General features: G+C 24.3%; 2 protein-coding genes across 2 annotated transcripts; both read left to right on the top strand.

Annotated features, from left to right (window-relative positions):
* Positions 1-1,605: 1,605 nt before the first annotated feature.
* Bma-let-504 (conserved hypothetical protein,hypothetical protein) lies at positions 1,606-4,635 on the top strand (the record flags this gene model as incomplete). The annotated part of the gene is made up of 8 exons (XM_001892464.1): positions 1,606-1,853; positions 2,156-2,365; positions 2,515-2,643; positions 3,088-3,183; positions 3,367-3,496; positions 3,782-3,954; positions 4,186-4,378; positions 4,513-4,635. The coding sequence occupies 8 exons, from the start codon at positions 1,606-1,608 to the stop codon at positions 4,633-4,635; spliced, it is 1,302 nt and encodes a 433-aa protein (XP_001892499.1).
* A 3,061-nt stretch (positions 4,636-7,696) lies between these two features.
* Positions 7,697-23,229, top strand: Bm5953 (Uncharacterized protein; the record flags this gene model as incomplete). The annotated part of the gene is made up of 28 exons (XM_043074801.1): positions 7,697-7,810; positions 8,190-8,361; positions 9,767-9,898; positions 10,179-10,452; positions 10,846-10,980; positions 11,286-11,472; positions 11,634-11,834; positions 12,133-12,195; positions 12,458-12,606; positions 12,850-13,009; positions 13,256-13,438; positions 13,590-13,829; positions 14,140-14,394; positions 14,669-14,827; positions 15,345-15,467; positions 15,938-16,162; positions 16,576-16,869; positions 17,194-17,360; positions 17,520-17,609; positions 18,457-18,618; positions 18,734-18,824; positions 19,126-19,227; positions 19,570-19,841; positions 20,789-21,047; positions 21,653-21,798; positions 22,252-22,462; positions 22,908-23,015; positions 23,212-23,229. 28 exons carry the CDS (start codon positions 7,697-7,699, stop codon positions 23,227-23,229), a joined length of 4,692 nt encoding a protein of 1,563 aa, XP_042930735.1.
* Between the last annotated feature and the right edge of the window lie 30 nt (positions 23,230-23,259).

Genomic DNA, 23,259 nt, shown 5'->3' on the forward strand with positions numbered 1-23,259 from the left:
AAATGTTTAGAATTGGATAATTTTAAGAATGGTAAAAAACTTTCTGTTGTTACTTTTCTTTGGAAAAATTAGATTTCAGAAACATGAAAACATAAGATACAGTTATAGTACGAAGCTAACTTTGAAATCGCTGACAAAACTTTTCTTTTTCTTTTAAATCATTTATTAAAAGTTCTTTAAAGATTAATTTAATTGTTAAGAAATGTAATTTAGCTTTTAAATTGAGGTTTTTCGACTGCTGTGCAAAAAAATCAGTACTCCTAAATAATTATTATTAGTGAGGATTATCAATAATAATCAAATAATCATCAATGTTGCCAGTAATCATTAATAATCATGAATTGTCAGTAATTATCAACAGTTATCACTATTAATCCCTATCAATAATAATAATTACTTTTTTCTCTGAAATAAATTATCTTCCATACATCCATATTATAAGGCTATGAAATGATTAAAGAAAGTTATACAAAAGCTTTTTTTCTTGTATTTTCTTAAAAATACTCATAAAGCAACAAAATTTCTTGAAAAATAATGAAATAGCACAATGCATTAGGATGAGAAGGAGAAAGAGAAAGAAGATAAGGAATGAGAGAAGAAGGAGAGGAAAAAGAAGAAAAAGAACAAGGAGGAGGAGAAAAAATGAAATATATCGAAAGTTTGGGTGAGTGTCGCATGCAAATTGGTGTGGTGTTTCCATGATTCGTTTCAGGGTTACGCATTTTTTATTTTATCTTTCAAATTTTCTGCATTCCCTTCTTTCACTTTCACTTCTGCTCTTAACTTTTACTTTTTTTTCCTATTGTCCATTTAAAGTTAGACATTTGAAATGATGAACTGAGATAAATTCATAATTTACATTGCATAATTTAACAATGATTGAAAAAACTGTTAGAAAAGCATATCATTAGAAAATAAAATAACATCCAAAATGCTCTAATCATCTCGCATCTTAAGTCAGTAATATTTCTCGAATATTTTCCGATAAAAATCTTCATAAATGATAATTGTATCACTTAAATGTAAAATTCGTTCATACATCACTTCATTATTTCAGTAATTGATGATTGATTGGTGATAATTTTTTTATTTAGAAATTAAAAGTAGAATTTCCTAAGATGCGGTTAGTTAAATAACAGAATTAAAATGTTGATGCAAAATGAAATTTGTGAAAGATGTTTGACTAGAAGTGTTAGAAATATTTTGTGCTTAGCTAGAAGTGACGGAAATATTTTAAGCTTGGCTAGAGATGATAGAAATTTTTGAAAAAAAAAATATGAAAATCAAAAATGGGAATAAATGTTAATAATGGTAGTGTAGGGAATAATGAAGTACACACAAAATGTTATCCAGTTTTAGAGCTTTAAGTTTTATTTTCCACTTTTCACTTCCTATTGTTTTATATTTTTTGTTTCATTTTTCATTCTATATAATTAGTGATATAGGCATTACTCAGTTATAAATTTGTTTTAGTAAACCTTTGGTTTGTGGCGAGGGAAATGAATTCAACTCTTTTTTTTTTTTTTTTTTTTGATTCGTACGTTAAAAAAGTTTAACTTATGCCTGTTTAAGCTCGTTTATAGTTTTCAGATCAAAGTACAAGTTATGAAATCTCGGACGAATGGTTTAAAGGAAAGTCCTGATTTTTCAGCAAGTAGTTCAGCAGAATATAGCGAAAGTGATGATGACAGTGATCGACATTCAACAACGTCATTAGTCGAGGTACATTCAAGAGACAGGAGAAGTCAAAATGGGAAGAGAGGAAAAGAACAAAAGCGAAGAGAGTTCGAGCATTCCGATGATGACAGCTTACCCGTAAAATTCAGTCGGAAAAATGACGAGTATTTCAGAAGGTTAGTATATTTCCTTAAATAGTTTCTGTAAATCATTTTTGCTACATTTTTAGATTTATCTCTTTTTGCTACATTTTTAGACTTCGTTTTCACTCATAGCTTCTCTATCAAATGTTCTACCTTTTAAGGTGAAGAAAAAAAAAATGAAGATTTATCCTTGGTTTATCCATTCATGCTAAATTTTAACTTATAGACTAGTATCTCAGTTATTTCATCAAACTGTTTTCTGCATCGACTCTTCGCGTACACATTTTTCTATGCTTAAAATATTTGCAGCTTTTTTTTTTTTTTTTTTTTTTTAGACAAGATTCGTCATCTAATCGTGGCCATCGATTTTATCAGTCACATCGTTCACGATCGCCGAAAGTTCAAGATGGAAATCAAAGACGAACTGCAAAACGTGGTGAAGAATATAGGAGACGAAGTCGTTCTAGAGAAGATTATAAGAGAAGAAGCAGTCGTTCATGGTCTCATGAACGGTGTTATGTATCTAAATCTTGGAAAATGCCAAGGTATTTTAGTTTTTTTTTTTCTTTCGTTGTATTTCCTTTATTATTCACTTAGTAATTGTTGTCTCTGCTTTTTAATTATATATTCCTGATATTATTCTAGTAAAATTTGGTTAGTGATTTAAAATCATCTTCATATTTTTATTCTTTAGGTCATCACATTCGCCAGCCTTCACAGAACGTGGAGATATCAAAAAAGAATTCAGCGGTGACGAAAGCAGTGATCATCAAGAGTTGGATGCACGAAAAAAGAATGCACGAGAAGATGCTATCTGGACAGAGTAGATTTTTTCTCCTTATCGTTTTCATAATTTCGTTCTCGTAGATGTTAATCTATGTCTTTTTTAATTTAAAAGATTATTTGGTCTTTCGATTCTGATAAACTTGTGTTTAAGTTGATATTAGAGGTAATGATCTTTTACTCTTCACTTAATTAATTGATTTGTTTTTTATTGGTGAAAAGGAGATCTAGTCTGATTTGATTTTAACGAATTTGCCCTGTCTTGTAATAGCGACTGAATGTTATTTTGAACAGAAAAACAGTTTTTAACTATCTTAAAATAGAAAGTGAAGTTTACATTTTAAAATACGAAGTGGAATTTAGTATTCTAAAACTTGGTACTGAAATTTGCGATTACTCATCAAGGACTTATTGTCATCGTTATTAAACTGCTAGTGTAAAAATAAAACACATTATTGACTTCTTAAAACATTCTGTGTCTTAGACGTCGCAAGGAGCGTGAACGACGTTGTGAATGGGGCGTACGCAGTGTTTGGGGACGTTCTCCTCTTATGCATGAAATACACCAAGTATATGAGGAGTAAGTATATTTTTTATCATATCAAAGCTATAAGCTTTAGGTTTAATTTATGATATAAAACTTTAGTACTCATTAAGTTTGTATATTAATGATTTGCATATTATTTAGTTAAACAAAAGCGGGAAAAGATGTAGTTGTGGAATATTATTGAAGCTATAAAAGTTTCCAAATTGATTGCTTTAGGTATGAAAGAGTGGAGGAAGAGCTTCGAAAGGAGGAGGAACAGCTACCACAACCTTTGAATATTAAGGCTGCTGAAATAGCAAAAAAATCGAGAAAAGAGAAAGGAAAGAAAAAGAAGCACAAGAAAAAAGTTTCTTATTGGATGCTTATTTCTTTATTTATTAAATTTTATTTTACTTTTGATGTACATATCGTATATATTTTATCAAACTCGTGATGGTATAATGCTTGACTTGTTCTCTTTCTTGCAATCTTTAAATTATTTTGTTTATTGTCATATTTTGAAAGAAAGATTCATATCTGTCACTGATTTTTTAGATATTGTCAGTATATTAATAGTTATTAGATTCTAAATGCAAATCAAAAAGAAAAAAAATGGATGTGTACAATTTTTGACGAAGTTTTGGTATTCTAGCATAAAAAATCATCGAATGAGAGTGAAGAAGAATGGGTAGAAGTGACAGCTGAAATGAGAGAAGCTGAAGCAGCCCGAGAGAAATTAGAAGAAGCTGCAATGATAGGACCCGCAATACCAGATCATCTTCAACAGAAACATGCTGCTTTAATCGATACTACAAAAAGAGTGAAGTAAGGGCTCCTTTTTTTTTCTTTTTTCTTTTTTTTTTTTTTTTTTTTTTTTTTGATTGAAATCTCTGGTAATTCTAGGTAAGTTTGTCTTTTGCATAATTTGGCCAACTAATGAAATCAGTAATATTATAAATGTCCAAAATAAAATCATTTTAATAACAAAATGAAAATTATTAGTTTGTTATAAATATGCAAGGTATCGGAGATAAATTTAGCTATGAAATTTTTCAGCTATGGGAAGGATATGTTACGGGGAGAAGCAGCAGCGATGGCTTCTTATATTGCACAAGGAAAACGAATACCTCGACGTGGTGAAATAGGTCTTTCATCAGCAGAAATTTCAGAATATGAAAAAATAGGTTATGTGATGAGCGGTACAAGGCATAAAAGTATGGAAGCAACTCGTTTGAGAAAAGAAAATCAGGTTAACTTAGTATTAATTGTTATAGTGTAACTTAAACTGGTGAAGGTATTCGGACTGTTTGTTTTATGGTTTTTTCTAAAATAAATATCTTTTATATTGAAATATAAAGCATATTTTGCAAAAATTGTTTTCAGGTTATGACAGCTGAAGAGAAACGTCTTTTGAGTGGTTTTACTCATGATGAACGAAAGAAAAAAGAAGAAATTGTGTTGCAGCAATTCAGAAGTTTTATCGAATCAAAGAAAGGGAAAAATTAGTAGAATGTACATTGCGTTTCTCTTATTTGACTCGTTCATGTTTTAGTTTTTATAGTATCAAAAAAATAGTAAATTAACAGATTTATGTTGCATTTCTGTTGTTTGATTTGTTCATGTTTTATCTTATATCAGAATTTTTTACAGAAATAACATGTATTAGCAATATCGCATCATACTTGATTCATTTATTTGCAAGAAATCTTTCCTTCTTTTTTTTCTTGCCAGAATATATTGACATTATACAACATATCTTTACATACAAAGAATTTATTAGAATGATTAATCTTCTTTATGTTATTGATGTTTATTTTTGCGAAATCAAAAAAACCTGAAAAAAAGACGAAGAAAAAATACATCCTCAGTTTTTTTTTTTTTTTTTTTTTCTTGAATAACATAAGCACATTATTGATAAATGAACAATGAAGCTTAAAAATTTACTGTTTGTTTGAGATAATAAACTAAACTATCAATATTAGCAGTAAGCAGCTTTACGGATACATTAAGTATAACGCAAAGAGAAGAATGGGTGTGTTCTCTTTACATTCACCAAATGACTTCCATCTCTCCCTCTTCCTCTCTCTCTCTCTCTGTCTCTCTGAATACGAGTGAAAGATTAGCATCAAGTTTAGCACTCAAAAATTGTTGTTTTACTCTCAAATGTTTCTTAAATTAAACTTATATCTTGTTTATTTTATATCTTTAATTAAAATTTGCAAAAATTGTATTGATTTATTAATATTCCACATCTTTAATTGCTAGCGCATAATAAACCTTGTTTGTTTATCATTTTATAATGTTCATTCTTTCTTGATTTATTTAATCTATTATAATTGAAATAAAATTATTGAAACATTTTGTCTTTTATGTAGAATTTTTTAAATGAAAGAAAAAAAAGAAAGAAAAGGAAAAAAGCTATTGATGAAAAGCTAATGAATTTTTTTTCTTTTTTTTTTTTTTTGGTGCTTCTTTCCTGACGATATGATCTCCCAAATGTTAGGATTTCCTTTCGGTTTTTTTTTTTTTAAGACTTTTTTTTTCTTTTAGAAAACATTTTAAGCTTCCTAAATATTATCCCGTGTTGTTATATCATTTCTGCTTTATTGAAACTTTATGAGGCCATTTCGAAATAGTACTCAAAAAAGGTTTGTCATTTATCACTTCAATCTTCTCTCCCTTGTTCAGTAATTGCTGGGATTAGCAAAATCTTAAGTTACTTCATTAAAATAACTATTCTAATTTACTTAACATTATGCTGTGAAATACTAAAGTTCAATGAATGAAAATAATGATAATTAAATATAACAAATGGAAGTAAACGTAAATCCACAAAGTTTGTCGATATTGTTTTTTAATGAAAATTGCCATATCAATAGTATGCCACTGTGAAAACAACATTCAATTACTCCAATATATAGCTTATTCCTTCTAGTTAAAAACTTAAGAATCACTATGAAATATGAGAGCAGTTATGAAGTAATTATATATTTTTATGCAACCTTTTTTTTTTTGTGAAACCTTTTTATGCAATCATTAGCGATAGCAATCAATCATCCATTTGAAAGATCACTTGATCGAATCCATGCTATTATTCAGTTTATTTAATTATCTACCCTAATTATCATTTACAATCATATTGCAATTTTTTTTTTGAAATAGAACAAAAAACTACGAAAGAAAAATCAAAATATAATTGTCATATGAATATTTGCAATCAACATTTTAAATAAATTTTGTATTGTTATTTTTTCAATTTGAATTTTAATTAGATGAATATTATTAAACTATTATAACTAATTACATAAAAAAAAGATCATACAAACAACATTTTTAACGAGTCATTTTATAAGCTATAATAAATATGCAATGAAAAGAAAAAGAAAAAGGATGAAGAAAGAGAAAGAAAGAAAAAGAAAACGAAGAAGCTAATCATAGTGTTTTCATTTTCTGTTTTCATTTCTTTAACACTTGTGGCTTACAATTCAATGATAATAACAATGATAATATCTCGCAGAGAAAATATTATCTCTCTTATTTTTAACTACTATAACTTTGTAAATAGCTATCAATAATTATGTTTATAAACGATCGATTTTAATCTTTTATTTTTAATATATATTTTTATTTGCGTAAATAAAAAACAAAAATTAAAACCAAAATTTTTGTATATTAGAATCGTCGAGAACATTGCATATATCCTAGTTGTTGTTGAATTTTGAAATCCTTTTGAAAATTTTTTTTTCACTTTTTTTTTTAAAAAAAATGAAAGATAAATTGTTCATTTAACTAGCAATATGAATAATTTTTTAAATGTACACACATAATTGAATTAAATTAATTAGGTTATTATATTCTTATTTTATTTAAATCAGAAAAATGCAAAAAAAAATTGCACTTTCTTTATAGCACCATTTTTTGATTATGTTATTCACCTTTTTGCAACAAGCTAGGAAATATTTGTTTGCTTGTCTTTGTTTTTAAAAATATTGAAATTGAAACAGTGAAACTTTAAGTTAGTTTCTCTAGTATTCCTTCGGAATATTTCAGTGGAAGAATGGATGCAATAAGAGGAATACTTCCGCTAATCTAAACTTTCATTTTTAATTTTTTCATGTATTCTAGCCCACCTAAAATGCTCTTTTAATAAATATTTTCTATTTAAATTTCAATTTGAAATCAATTTTAGCTATACCAGAATTCAAATTCAAGTTACTTTGCTTATTTTATGTTTTGCTTTGATGATTAACTTTCTCAGAAACGTTCTTTTTTTTTTTTTTGTCATACATAAATTTAGTGATGTTTGTTTCTTTTTCTATTTGATTTTTATTTTCTATATATTTCTTCTAATCATTAATATTCTTAATTTTTTGAAAAAATAGGCTTAATGAAAAAACAGTTTGCTCATGTATTTCTAAAGATTACAATAGTTGAATTAAATTAGCACTGTCACATTAAATTGAGTTTTTAAACTGACTTTTAGCTTATCACATGCTTTACTTCAAATTTGTGAAAAAACTAAGTGTAAACTTCTTTAATTTTCTTTTTAACAGCTTAAGCTCAACACATGAATCTATCAACAACAATTTCTGATGATGTGACACCAACTACAGCACGCGAGGAAGCAGTTATCGTTGACCCTGATGTCGCATCTACCTCCACGCAACTGATGCCTAAAAAGGTTTTTGGTGGCATAGAGTTCAAATACACTTTCAGATTTTTTAACTTCTTAAAAAAAAAGTTATATTTCAATTGTTATAGACGTTGAAAGGAATAGAATAGGGACTTCAACATTTCAATTACCAATATCAATTTTTTTCTTTTTTTAAAATTTAAACTTTGAAATTCTACAGCATCCTTAAAATATTTGCATTTTAATTTTTCATTAGTTTTAAAAACGGTCCCAATTTCAGATTTTTATAATTTTTACGATTAGATTGATTGAAAGGAAAAAAAAGTTAAAATTTAACTTTTAAATAAATATAATAGATATTAAATTTTCATATGATTGACAAAATAAAAATGTACAATTTTTTTTTTTTTTTTTTTAATCATTTTAGGGCATTTTAAAACGATCCTCATCACAGAATAATTTTCCTCGTAAGGATACTACTGTACAGCAAAATGTAAACGGACATTTTTTCGAACTTAAACAATCTTCCGCACGTGCTACTGATCGACCAACTACGAAAATTCCAAAATTAACTCTCACCTGGTCTGAGAAGAACGCAGGTATAACCAAAAATTGAGTTTTTAATCATTCATTCAAATGAATAATTAATATTCAGAAATTTTGGAGTATCATGAAATCAAATAAGTATCGAAAAGAAAAGGAAGAAAAAAGTTAAAATTTTGAGGCTACTATTTCCTTTTCCTATCGTGAAATAGAATATGATTCGAGTCGAGTGGTCGTTGCTTTGTAGAGAAGGTGACATTTGATTAATCTTTAGTTTTGTTGAGATAAAGATTATCCGTTGAATCGTAATTATTGATTCAGCACTAGAAAGCTTAAGATAATTGTAGGAGGGCAATGAATATCGGATTGCTGTCCAGAAAATCCAACCCAGAAAAGGGGTAAAATTTCATATATAGTAAGTATTAACTCACAACAAGACACATTATTTACAATACCGTAGAGAAAGTTCAGGTAAACAAAGTTCTATAACCTTTGTCAACAAGAATTTGACAATAGTAATTTAAAAAAACTAAATAATCAAATCTGAAATGATAAGGTGACAAGCCATAAAACAGATCACCTAAATGAAGTGCTGTTAATCTTGTCAAATTCTATAGATAATAATTTACATGTAGTAAGGAGTCGTAAACAACAACTAAATAAGACGAATAACAATTAAATAAACAACTAAATAATGGTTGTAAACAATTTAACCGGAGTCAAATTCTAACATATGTGTTTTTTGTTGATTAATGAATGAGATTAATTGATCAACAAACTGGAACTGTTAATGTTGAAGAGCCATATTTGACATTTGAAAATTCACGAAATGAGCCGTTTAACAATGAATCAATTAATGATTACTGAATTAACATCAATTAACTTAAAAAAGACTAAAACAACTATTGACGATTAATTATTGAAGTAAGAATCAATATCCGCAATAAGTTCAGCTGGAATGGAAGATGAATTTTAAATAAATGATTTGTTATATGATATATTTAAGGCATAACAAAACAATCTTTAGTTTTATGGATTAATGTAATTTTATTTGTAATATAATTTTGATTTTAATATCGTCATTGCAAATTCGGTTTTTCCGACAACACTTCTGGAATATATCAAATTTTAAAAATTTGCTCATTTCAAGTGTTCTCGTAATTTATAAGAAATTTGTTGCGGTAAAACTGAAATTGACTTATTCAATTTATTAATTATTCCAGAGCTATGATATAATTTAATTATTATATTATGATTTATCCAATTATCATATGCTTTAAGCAAAAAAAAAAAAAAAAAAAAAGAAAAAAAAAAAGAAAAACAACAACAAACTGAATATATAAAATGTTAATGAGTGATATAATTAACTCGAAATCAAAAAGTAATACAATCAAGTCATGTTATTTTCTATCCTTTTTTTTGTAATAAATTTTATAGAAATGAATTATAAATTCATTATAGTAACTATTTATGGTGATACAACATCTGATGAAGCAACAACTGAAACAGATGATATTCAAGTGCCCATAATTGCACCAATTTCAACTGTTCAGCATTTATCATCGCCAACACGACGAAATATTAGATTAAATGGTATAAAATATTCATTATTAATATCTTATAAATATTATTATACTAACAATTAAATGAATTAAAAATTTTCTATGTGTTAAATAAAAATTAAAAAAAATTTTCATAACTATGTGTATATGTGTATTGATTATTTCAATAAAATTTTTGTTACATATTTTTTCTTTTTTCTTTTTATCAAAATATAGCATATTGTTGTGGTTAAATTGAATTGTTTATAGTTTTTTATACTACATTTGATGGTCGAAAAAAAAATGATAATAATAACTTTTTTTTTTTTCAGAATATTTAACAAAAATTGCAACAAAGATTCCTTTTAATATGAATACAAAAGAAGCGAATGTAAGCTCAGAGCGACAAACAGCAATATTGTATGATGATGATGAGAATGAGGATGAAGATATGACGATAACAAATGATAACGATGAAGTTGCACATGATAATAATGATAATGATGAACATAGCAAAATTAATGGTGATAATCAACAACATGATAATGTTACAGTTATTGGCAATTCACATATTGCTGGTAAATGGTGGTTTGGCAAAAGTATCAAGTAGTACTTATTATTTCATTTTTTTCAACCTTAATTTTTTAATTCTTTTTATGCTATATTGAATGTAAAAGAAAAAAAAAATTATGTTTCTTTAATTATTATCATTTTAAAAAATTTTTAATATAATATTCAACAATATACCTTTTTCATTAGCTTTAAATATTATTTTTAGCTTTTAAAAACTATATATATTGATTTGTTGAGAGTAACAAATATGGTGTTATTTAGGTATTAAAATTATTTAAATTAATATTATTTATATCGTAATAATTGAGGAGTTTCTGTAAAATAATGTTAAATTTCTTATTTATAAGAATATCATTGAGTATTAAGCATATTTTTTTATAATCGTTTATTTCATTTTATTTTTTTTTTCTTCGTTTTTTTTTTAAGGAACATTCCACATTGTGCTAAGTGGGGTTGTACTCATAATCATCGTGATAAGGAATTTACTGATAATGATGGGAAATATTTAACACCAACACAACAAAGACTCAAAGAAATTCATCACTTGAGGAAACAATTAAAGTTTGCATTTTTTTAATGTTAAATTGATAATATATTTTTTGATAATATTAATGAAAAATATTAAATTAACAATGTTTCTTTTTTCGGTTTAACAAAATTTTTAACATTACTTGCAAAAAAATATATTCAGAAGTGATAAAATCATTGTATTTTTTTGTGTGCATCATTTATGGAGAATCACCAGCAACCGATAAATTTAATAAAAATGATATCATTGAATTTTCTTCCTTTTTGTTATCAAATTAGATGTTTTCTTTTTTAAATTGTTTTTTAAAATTTATCAAATAATTTATTACAAATTTCAGATTAACATTAGCTCAATTGGAAGATAAAGATTTGCATTTAAATGAGTTACGTGATCAGCTACGTGATTTGGAATCAGTTGTAAATTCTATGAATAATATAGACCGACAACATCAACTTTTACTTCAACATAAAGAATCCAATGAAGATTATGAACGTGAAAAGCAAAAACTTATTGATAAACATGAGGTAAATTATTAAACTAAGATTTAAATTAAAAAATAAAATGGAAAATAATTAATCCTATTTGAATTGTTTTTTAATTGAAATAAGAAATATTTATTTATTAACGATATTCAGTCCTTCTGTGCTATTTTAAATATACATGAAAGCTGATAAATTAGTTTTAGATTCGTGTGCGACAATTAATTCAGGAAGCAGTTGATGCACGAGCTGAAATGATGAAATTGCAAATGGCATTGAAGCAACAGGAAGAAGTAAAAGCTAAAATTGAAGCTAAAGATGCAGAAGTTATGACAGAAACAACTGATGACATATTGCATTGTTCAAAGCTATCACAAATTTTATCCTCATTTCCATCTTCACCCCAGGTGTTTCTTTACTTTTCTTTTTAAAAAAAAGAAAAAAACAAAAAATCAATAATTTTTTGATTGGTGAATTGGTGAACATTATTTGAGTGATTTGATTTATAAATTTAAAATTCAAAATTTATATTAGGAACGAAAAATTTTTAGGCCTTCACCTCAAGTGTTTCTTTGTTTCTTAAACGAAAAACAAAAATATTAATGATTTTTTTAATTAATGAAAATTATTTGAAAAATTTAAAGTTCATGCGAGCAAAAAAATGAAGGAAAAAACGTAAAAGAAAGTGAAACGAGAAATTTTTAGGTGGAACGTACTGTTGAACACCGAGCTATACAAGTTTCACAAGATTTACCGCTTCAGTTACAGGTTGAAATATTAAAATAAGGAAAGAAAAAATGTTCAAAATTAAACATTTTTTCTTTTCCTTCCTGCTAATATTATTTTACAATGAAAAAAAAAATTTTTTTTCCGTCTCAATTTTTGCTAATTTCTTAAATTTGAAAAAAAAAGAAGATTAATAATTTTTAAATGCAAATATAAAGTGTTTTTTATTTCCAAAATAATCAAAATAAAAACAGAAAAATGCATTTTAATAAATTTTATAATAAATGGATGATAGAAAATTTAGGCTTATGAAAATGAAGCGATGGCATGGCGAATGAAAGCTGCACAACTGGAAATGGTACTTAAAGATCAAATATTTAAAACAAAACAAGGTATAACACCTGAATTGGAGAAATGTCGAAATGAAAATGAACATCTGCGCATGTACATTAAGTATGCATTAAATTTTTAATCAATTGAATTAATTTTGATCAAAAGCTAATGTATCATTTAAAATTTCTGCTTAAATTAGAATAAATTTTTAAACGTTACCTTTAATAACACTACAAATGAAATTATTAAAAAATAAATTACACTAAATTACTAAATTCATATCATTCACTAATTGATATACTTAAGTCTTTAAAATTTTCAACTTTTTAAATTCTACTAAGATTTTTTTCTTTTTTTATACAGGAATATGGAAGCAAATATAACAAATAATACAATGATTGATTCAGATTTTGAATTAAATTTAAATCCCATTTTAACAACAAACATTACCGATTGTTATTCACAATATTGCGAAGAACGTAGAAAACAATTAATGGATGAAAATCAACGACTAAATAAAAAAGTTCTCATTGTTTTCCACTTCTTTTTTTATCTCTTCTCTTTTTTTTTAACAAAAAAGATTTTTTCAAAAAATTTAGTATTACAATTAAATTCTTATTATAATCTTAAAGACGCAAAAACTTTATAATATTTCTTGAAAGTAATTTATTTTTAATAAAATATTTGAAGTAGTTTTTAAGTAGTTTATTTTATTTTAGTACGAAGTAATTTTATTTCTAATAATTAAAATATTTAAACAATTTTTTAGGTTGAAGAAGACAAATTACGACTAAATGAATGTGACGAAGATATTAGTATGTTACATAGTACCATTCATTCAATGGAGGAAGAAAATAGAAAAAATTTTCTTATAATTGAGCAAATGTCAAAAGAAATCGAGGAAAAAAGCGCTGAAATTGAAGCTGCTAATATTACAGCTATACGTTTACAGGTTTAAATTATGTAGTTAAATCAAATTTGATTGAAATTTTTTTGCCTTAAAATTATTTGAAATAATTTTGCTTTTTTTTTAAAATTATTTTTTGTTATAAATTTAATTATTCGTATTATGATAAAAATATTTGGTTTTTCTTTTTTTACAGAGTGAAATAGCAATGAAGACAAAAGCTATTTGTTATTTGGAAGAGCGTCATCAAATTTATCGTAATACAATTTTGGATAATCATTTAGTGATAAAAGATGAATCAACTGATAATTGGAAACGTGGTTTTTCTGATCCGCGTTTTATTGTTAATGTTTCAAAACGTGTGCAAACTGATCTTACGCAAGAAACATTACGTACAAATGAAGTTAACTTTGTCAGCCTTACGGATAAATTGGAGGTAATAAATTAAAATTTATTTAATAATTTTAATATTCGAAAGAATATTGATGAACAACTGAATTAAGCACACAATTAAATATTGCAAATGAATATATGGTAGGAAGTAACGTGCACGCATAATCATAAATTAAGTGTATTTTTAAAATTAAATTAAATATATTATAATTAATTATAATTGAATTGTTTCATTTCTGATTAGTTATATTTTACATTCATCTTTCTTTTTTCTTTCTTAATATAGAACGCTTAATGAATAATTGAATCAAATTTAAATATAGTTTAAATATAAATTCGGATATTAAATTTAGGTATTGAAGAAAGAATTTTCATCGAAAGAAAGTGATATGTTGGAGCGTTTTCAAGAAATTGAAAAAGCATTACTTATCAAAAGTTCATTGGTTAATTCGTTAGCAAATCAATTAGAGGAAGCAGATCGCGAAGCAACCCGTTCAACTGATTTACATCAAAAAGAACGTGAAATATTTCAGGAGAAATTACATGAGTTAGGACAAATTGCTAAAAATGTACCAATATTACAGTTTGAAATTGACAAACTTCAACAGGTGAAGTAATCATTTTGTTAAGTTATTAATGGGTGAAATAAATTTAATGAGTGTAATTAAAGTAATAATTAAATGTAATCATTTGTTTTTTTCTCTATTATTATTTAAATGGTGAAATTAATTTCGGCTAATTAATGCTGATAAAAATTATTTACTAGTAATTATTTGTGAGTAATAATGAATTAATTAGGTCGATACTTTTTTTGTGTGATTAAATAATGCTAATTAATTGTTTTAACTATAATTTTTTAGTGTTAATTTTTTATTGTTATAGGAGCGTAGTTTATTAGAATATCAACTTCGAAATGCAAAAGAGGAATATGAAGCTGGCTTAGATGTGGCACTAGCCGAATCGTTGAAGAAATATCACAAACAGAGTAATTATTGGGCTGAAAAAGTATCAGCTATAAATGCAAGCAATGAATTACTTCGAGTAAAAATAAATTTGTTAAATCAATGTTTCGTTTTAATTTTCTACTTAGATTTTTTCTTTTTCTCTTTTTTCTTTTACTGAAATTAAAATGGAGTTCCATTCAACATGAAGTGCCAATTTAATTCAATTATATGAGTTAATTAATCAAAAGTCATCATTAAATTCACATTTATTGATTTAGTTGTTTATCATTAAATATTTAATTATCATTTGTAAGTTGATCATTTGCAAAGATACTAATTTAATAATTTTTATTAATTTATTAAACAACTATTAACTTATTGATTGTTAAATCAATTTTATTACTTACTTATTACTTGAGTTTTTCTTCTTTTTTATTCTTTAAGTTATTGGAAAATATTACATTCTTTTCTTTATTTAAATATTTATAAGCAAATAATGTTAACTTTTTAGTATTATCTAAAAAAAAAAAAACTTTTTTCTTGCCTATCTTTTTTTTTTTAAATCGTTTTAAAATGAATGAAAATTTATTAAATTAAATTTATTATCATTAAAGAATGAGAATATTGCATTGAAACGTTCAATTGACGAGCTTAAATTACGTGCACAAATACAACGGGCTGATTTATCAAAAAGGCTTACATCAAGTATCAGTCACGTAACACACCTTAAAAAACAGGTAAGTATTTTTTATTTTATTTTTCAAAAAGAAAAGTTAGAAGAAAAAAGAAAAAACCTGCATTTTTTTTTTCTTTGTAAAAACTGATTTTAAATAAATGATGAGAATTTTTCTTTTTTTTGTTCTTTTGAAATTTGTTTTTCATTACTTTTCATTTATTTAGAAACAAAAAAAAAAAAAAATTAAAATCAATCACTTTTTCCTCATCATAATATCATCTTTCAAATAGTGTTAGAATGTCTGTGAATCAAAATATTTAAGTAAAGTAATTGAAAAAATATGCATAAGGTGAAATGATTGATTAAATATATCAAATCCATTCCACTAATATAAATATTGTGATTTATGAGTTTTTTTTAAATATATTAAAAATTCAAATTGATTCTATTAACATAAATATTGTAATTTGGGATTTTTTTTTTTTTTAAAACATAATTCTAATATGAGAAATATTTCAAAAATTTTTTCAGTTAAATCGTAGTACACGTGATGTTCAAGTGGATGTACATCCACGTGTTGTTAGCAAATATGTCGCATGTCGGCCAAATGCACGACATAAAATGACTGATATTGAAAAAGGTGATCTATTTGATGAGGTAGAAGAAAGACTTAAAATCTGTCAAAATGAATTAATTATCACTCGTCAACAGGTTGCAATGTTACAACAAAAACTATACGATAGTATACAAATTCAGGTTTATCATTTTATCCTTTATTTTTTTAAGGATTGTTGTAAAATTAAAATTTTAGCAGCCTTTAATTCATTTTAACTGTTGATTTAGATAGCAATTCTATAATTTTGCTTTCCAAAAAAAAGAAAGAAAAAATTACAAATTTTTTTTATGATTTCAAAAAAAAAAAATACGATTGTTTGTTAACTATGCTATATTATATATTATAAATTAAATACTAAGATATTATATATTATTCTATTGGTTTTATTTTTAAAAAAATACTATAGTTATTATTGATATATAAACTTTCCATAAGATTGTTATTAATGAATTATTTTTAACATGTGATAAAATTTTTGTCATATAATTATGGTCTGTTTAATTTTTAGAAAAGAATGAATTTAAAAAATATTCAAATATATTACTTTGTTTAGGTAAATGATTATTCAATGGATAATAGCAATAGTTCAGTAAATGTTTCATCAACAGATACGACAAAATTATGCGCTTCAGTGAAAACAAATGGCAGTGAAGAGTGCAATTTGATGCTTAAAAATTTGCGCGGACAAATTGAAAAAATTAAAAAACAGAATTATCATTTAGCAATGCAACTGGTTGGAATTGAAACAGAAAAAGAAAATTTATTAGATAGTCAACAACAACAGAAACAACATCAGCAAATGTCGCATCATATTTTAGAAAATGATATTCACAATGAATTAGATCTGGTAAGTTATAAATTTTTAAATTTAAAAAAAATTTGTTCTATTTTATATGTGTATTAATTGAATTTTATTATACTATTTCATATTTGTATTAATATAAAATTAAAAACAAGTGACTTATTATTCATTTGATTTAATCATGCTATTTGCTGTTTGTATTAATATATATATAAAAAAAAAAAAAAAAAAAAAAAAAAAACACAAATAAATAAGTAAAACTTGTCAAATTGTTTTGCTTTTTTTTTTTTTTTGAAATCTTATAAATCCTTTTTGAAATTCACAGATTTCTTTCTTTTCTTTCTTTCTTCATTCTTTTTCGATTTACAGGAATTGGGACACTATGAGAATGAACGACAACGATTAGAAGAACATATTGCAATTTTAGAAAAAGTTGAAGTGGAACGTAGTAAATTATTGAGACTTTTAAAAAATAAAAAAGTTTTGGAAGAAAAATGCAACAGTGATACATTTGTACAGGCTATATTACAAAATAGGTAATTTTAAATGATTATTTATTTACAACGCACTAATTTGCATTTTTATAGTGGGCAAACTTATCCAATGCAATATTTATTTATAATTTATGAATAATATTACAAATTAAAATAAGAAAAAATAATGTTAAATTAATTGTTTATGATAAATATTTCTAGCTTTTCACCAGCTCATACTCAATATAATTCTACAACATTTATTGATGATTATAGAAAAATTACAACCAATGAAAAAATTCATATCAAAAGGTTGGTTAATTATTTAAATTGAATGCATTTTTATTTTATTTTTTTCTATTCCAGAAATATTTGTTTAATAAAATGATTAGATTTTCTATTGTGAAAAAAAGTAAACGAAAGAAAGAAAACAACTGGTCAAAAAAATTTTTTTTAAATATTTAAAATGATGAGCTATCAATAAAGTTGCTAACAAATATGTAAGTTTATCACAATTTTTTCTTTTTTTCTTTATAATATCATAATATAAATTGCATTTAGCATTTCACTTTGACATATTTGAAATAAAAAAAAAAAGTGAAGTATATTTTAAACATATTTAATATATATATATATTCAAGTGTTAAAAAAGCTAAGTTGAAAAAAAAAACTTCAGTAAAACTACGGAAAATGCAAGTAAGATTTAGAATGAAAAATAAAAACTAAAGGGAATTAATAAAAGTACTGAGATAAGCGTAATTCTTTCCCATTTCTACTAAAACTGTAAATATTTATTTCAGCGCATTAATTAGATTATCAATATTTCAATAAATGATTTATAAATTAATTAGTTTAAATATTTGTTTATTTTTTACTAATAAATTATAATGCTGTGATAATGGATTTTTTCATTTTTTGAAAAAAACCTCATTTTTTTCTTATTTTTATATGAAAAACTTTTTTATTTTCCTAATCTTTAACAATTGTTTTTCTTTTTGATCATCAAAAAAATTTTTTTCTTTGATTTTTATATGCTTCATGCATCTGATTTTTATATTAGCTTTATTCTTTGCATTTTAATGAGTTTTGCACAAATACTAATTACCCATTTTTTTTTTTTTTTTTTCATATTTCATGCATAACATTTAAAAATTTTCAGATGGATGTCAGTACCACATTTAGTCAGGTTGTCAGCTATAGGAGCGTCTACAACTTCTAGCGAGATAGCAACGTTACGTGAAAGAAATTGCATTCTCACGCGAAACAACACTCGCCTCAATGAAGAACTAATTAACTTAAAATATATTACTGAATCATCAAGGTGTGTCGAACTAATTAGCACAAGACTTTGTATTAAATTATTTAGATATATTAAGTTAATTAACTTGAGGAATTTCATTGAAATTACCTTAATATAGTAAATTATGTATTTTCAGCAATAACAAAAACAATTCATCTAATAAATCATCATTACCAGCTGTCAATGAAAATTTACCTACTTTTGATTTAGCTACTGATCTGATGCAAGTAAATAGTTATTCATTTATATTAATTATTTCTATATATAAAAAAAAAAAATTAGGAAAATAATTTATCCCTAATCACTTACATTAATTATTTCATCAATTCATTCCTTTTTTTCCTCTTAATTTTAAATTTTCTCAACATTTTTGAAATAAAAGAAACAAATGCATTACATTTGTTTCTTTTATTTCAATTTTTTTTTAAAAAAGTTAATTGCTCATATATAAAAGTAAATTAAATACTAAGTTTCTTTGTTTTAAATTTTTTATACTCTATTAAAGTTTTTTAAATATATAATTTTTAGGTACAAGAAGATCTTGAAAATGTCATCATACAAATTGATAAATTAGGAATTCTGAATGAAATCAAAAATAACAATTGTTTGAATAAATCTACTTCGCTAAGCGTAAAATTTGCAGCTTTTTTTTCTTGAATAAAAAGTTTTGTATAAAAATAAGTTTTCCTTCTTTTTTTTCCTCAATTACATGTTTTGCTTATATAATTAATTTGTTAAAAGATTAAATTTTAGTTCTAAATTTCGTTTGAATAGTTATTAGAGCTATTCAAAATTTAATTAAAAAATTTTTTTTTTTGCAAAAAAAAAACGGTTACAATATTAGGTTCATTTGCAAAATATTTTTTAAAAAAATCCTTAAAGACTACTTTTGCGAGAGAAAGAAAAAACTTATAAAAATTATTTGTAACAAAAGAATAAATTTTTTTTTTTTAAAGAATTATTGCTTTTCAGTTAACAAAACGAAATTCTTTAACGTCAGATTTTACGGACGATGTTAATGAATTGAAAAGTGCATTGAACCGATTACATGATGAATACGATACTATCGTCGAGCAATTAAATCGCGTAACACTTAATTTTCAAGAAGCATGTCGTGAGCTTAATTTATATAAGCACGAGCTATCTCATAATGCATTCATATATTCAAATGATAAGCGCTTACCGAGAAGTCGAAGTTTTGTTGAAATTGGACGTGCAACAGTTGATTTAAATGAATATATTAGGTATATACTTATAGTAATTTTATTAGGTACATACATTTTCTATAATGATTATATAGGGCATATTTATATTAATTTTTGTAATAATTATACTATATATATATGTATATATATATATATATTTTTTTTTTGCAATAATTATATTAGGTATAATGTAAATTCTTATAATAATTCTTATCATTTTTGCATGTAAAATTCTTTTACAAATGATTATTTCACAAACTAAATTATACAATTATGTGTTTAAAAAGGAATAATTATTTTACATATTAAATAATAAATTAAAACTTAATTTTGCAAAAAAAAAAAATATATGAGTAAATTTTTATGACAATTCTGATGATTTTTACATGTGAGATTATTTTGTAAATTATTTTACATATTAAATTATGTAATTGTATGCCAAAAAAGAGTAAATATTTTACATATCAAATAATAATTTGTAATTTAATTTACAAAAAGAAATATATATCAGTAAATTTTTATATTTTTATAATAATTCTATTCATTGTTACATACTAAATAATTGCTTTACATATATCTTTATTTTACAAATAATTATTCTCACATATTATTAAATTACATATAAGGAATAGTTATTTTACATATGGAATAATTAATTAAAGTTTAATTTTGAAGAAGAATAGAAGTTAATTTTTATAACAATTCTTGTCATTATCACATATTAAATAATAATTATTTTACATATATATCTATTTTACTAATTTTAATTTTTTCTTTAATAATTTTTTTTATATACAAAATTATATTATTACATATTTAAAAAAAAGTTATTTTACATATGAAAAAAATTTTTAATTCAAATTTGAAAGAAAAAATTTAATTAAAATTTAATTTAACAGATAATTTAAATATTAGAGTATCTAACATTTTATAATTATTCAGAGGTGTCCTAATTTCTCACTTTCTTTCGCTTTTTTTTTCTCTAGATGGAAGGAAAAAGCTGGTACAATGTTTCGTGAATTAAATCGAATACGTAAAGAATATGGTGCATGTGACGGTGAACGCCGTGAGTTACGCATGCAATTAGTAATGTTACGTGGTGAACTTGGTTTAACACAATGTCAACTTGCTGAAATGTTGTCTATGCAACGACGTAAACAACATGAATCAATATCAAATGCATCAATTATTAGCATAAATGATTTATCATCATCAATGCTAAATAAAAGAAAAAAAATAAAATCTGTAGGTCATTTTCTTTTTTCTGTAATTTTACAAAATTTTATGCTATTTATGATTTTTAAAGTGCTTAAACATTTCAAATTTTAATTATTCAAGAGTAAAGGTGAGCAATGAGATATGCAGTATGTATAATTTAAAGTATGACATGAGCAAAGAATATTGCTATCAGTAAACAGTGATAATATTTATATTGTGCTATCATGAAAAGGATTAGCCAATTTTACAAGTGAAAATATTTTTAAGCTAGTTTGACAAAAGAAAAGGACGCTAATGGCTAAAGAGATAATATGATAAAGATTGATAAAATTAGTGATAAAATAATATTTATTTTTCAAGAATAAGCTCAGTGATGCAATGTAATTTAAATGTAGAACATAAGCAAAGAATATTGCTGTCAGTAGATTATAATATATTTTTGATATGCTACCAATGAAATTTTTTTGAACTTAATCATGAGTAATATAAAAGAAAATTTTAACTTTCATATATTAGCATTAGCTTTAAAGCTATTTAAAGATATTTGAAAAAAATTTTTTTATTTTTTTTCTTAAGCAGAAAAAGGAAAAATGGTAAGCATTATATGATAATTTTAATTATTTAAATTATAGAGATTGCTTCACGGCAAGTCATCTGATAAATTTTGGGATGCAATGGATTCATCATCTGCAATTTTCTTTACAGCTTGCACCTCGGTATCATCATCTATTAATGATATAATGTGTTCAACAAGTGAACCAGAATTAGCTGCCACTAAGTGATTTCTGCTTTTTTTTTTAATCAATTTAAAATTATTCTTTTAAATATTTTTTTCTTTTTTATCATTTTCAATTTTCCTATCATGATAATGATGACTAATTTGTTAAGAAAGACTTATCTACCAAGTAAATATTTCTAGGTTTTACTGATGATAAGTAACTTATTATGAAAACTTACATATCAAGTAAGGTTAACTTATCAATTAAAAATTTCATTCGTATAATTTTACAACTTCTACTATATATCTTTTTACATCTATCATATATTTCTTTTATATATATATATATATAAGAGAGTTGTGAAATAGAATAAATTTATTTAAATAAGAAATTTTCAGCAAATATAAAAATTTTTTCATAAATTTTTTTTAATCATTTTTTAAAAAAAAACTCTTTATACTTCATTATATTTCAGAAGTTAGCTATAAGTTAGATTAAATTTAATTTTTAAGGTTTGAGGGTGTTCGCGAATATCGTTTTTCCAATCATAACCACTGTAATTGCTACCTTTTACCAACTTATTCTCAAGAATCACGTAAATTAGCTTATCTTGAAAATTGTCAACTCAATTCAGAGAAGCGTGAAGAAATTATCAAATTATCAAAGCTACAAACAAAATCATTGAGTAAAATTGAGGTTCAGGAAAAAGATATTTCTGAAAAGGTAACTGTAAAATTTCTGAAAAAAAAACATTACTGTGAAATTATAAATTAACAAATTTAACACGAAATTATTGATTTATTTCTTTTATCCTTTGATTCAAATGCATCCTTGTTTTTTTTCCTCTCTCTATAATACTTTTTAATAACATTTTTATAATGTACAAAAACAGGGAATAAAAATATGCAAACTTTTTATAACAAAAAATTTTGTAAAAGCTTCTAATTAAAATTTTAATTTTTTATATAAACTTTATTAACTTCCAATTAAATCAAAACTTTTTTAAAAAGGCAGTATCTAAAACTTATGATGCAGAAAAAAAGATTAGTAAAAAAGAAACTAAACTTTTAACACTAAATTTTTATTGCATTATTTAACATTATTGATTTTTATGCTGGGGAAATTACCAACATTTAAATTTTTTTGTAATATTTGATTAGAATTGCAGTTATTATCGTTTGAGGTGCAAAATGTAAAGAATAGAGAAAAATTAAAAAATCAGCAAAAACAAGTTGCAGAAATAAAGAAACAACAAATAAAGTTGACCAAAGAAGAAGTATGTTTTTTTTTTTTTTTTAATTTTAAAAAATTCAGAAAATTTTGTTGAGAAAAAGCCATACCATCTTTCATATATGGTTGCCATCAAGAAAATGATAATTTTGAAAAAAATGTAATACAATGATAATTTCTGAATGAGGTATGTAAGCCAATTTTTTAAAATATTAGCAAATTTGTGGTCGTCAATTTTTTAGCTCAATAAACAACCATAAAAAAAGTGAAAATGCTAGCAACTGGAAATA

This window comes from Brugia malayi, assembly GCF_000002995.4.
Source record: "Brugia malayi strain FR3 genome assembly, contig: Bm_v4_ChrX_scaffold_001, whole genome shotgun sequence".
Lineage (NCBI taxonomy): Eukaryota > Metazoa > Nematoda > Chromadorea > Rhabditida > Onchocercidae > Brugia > Brugia malayi.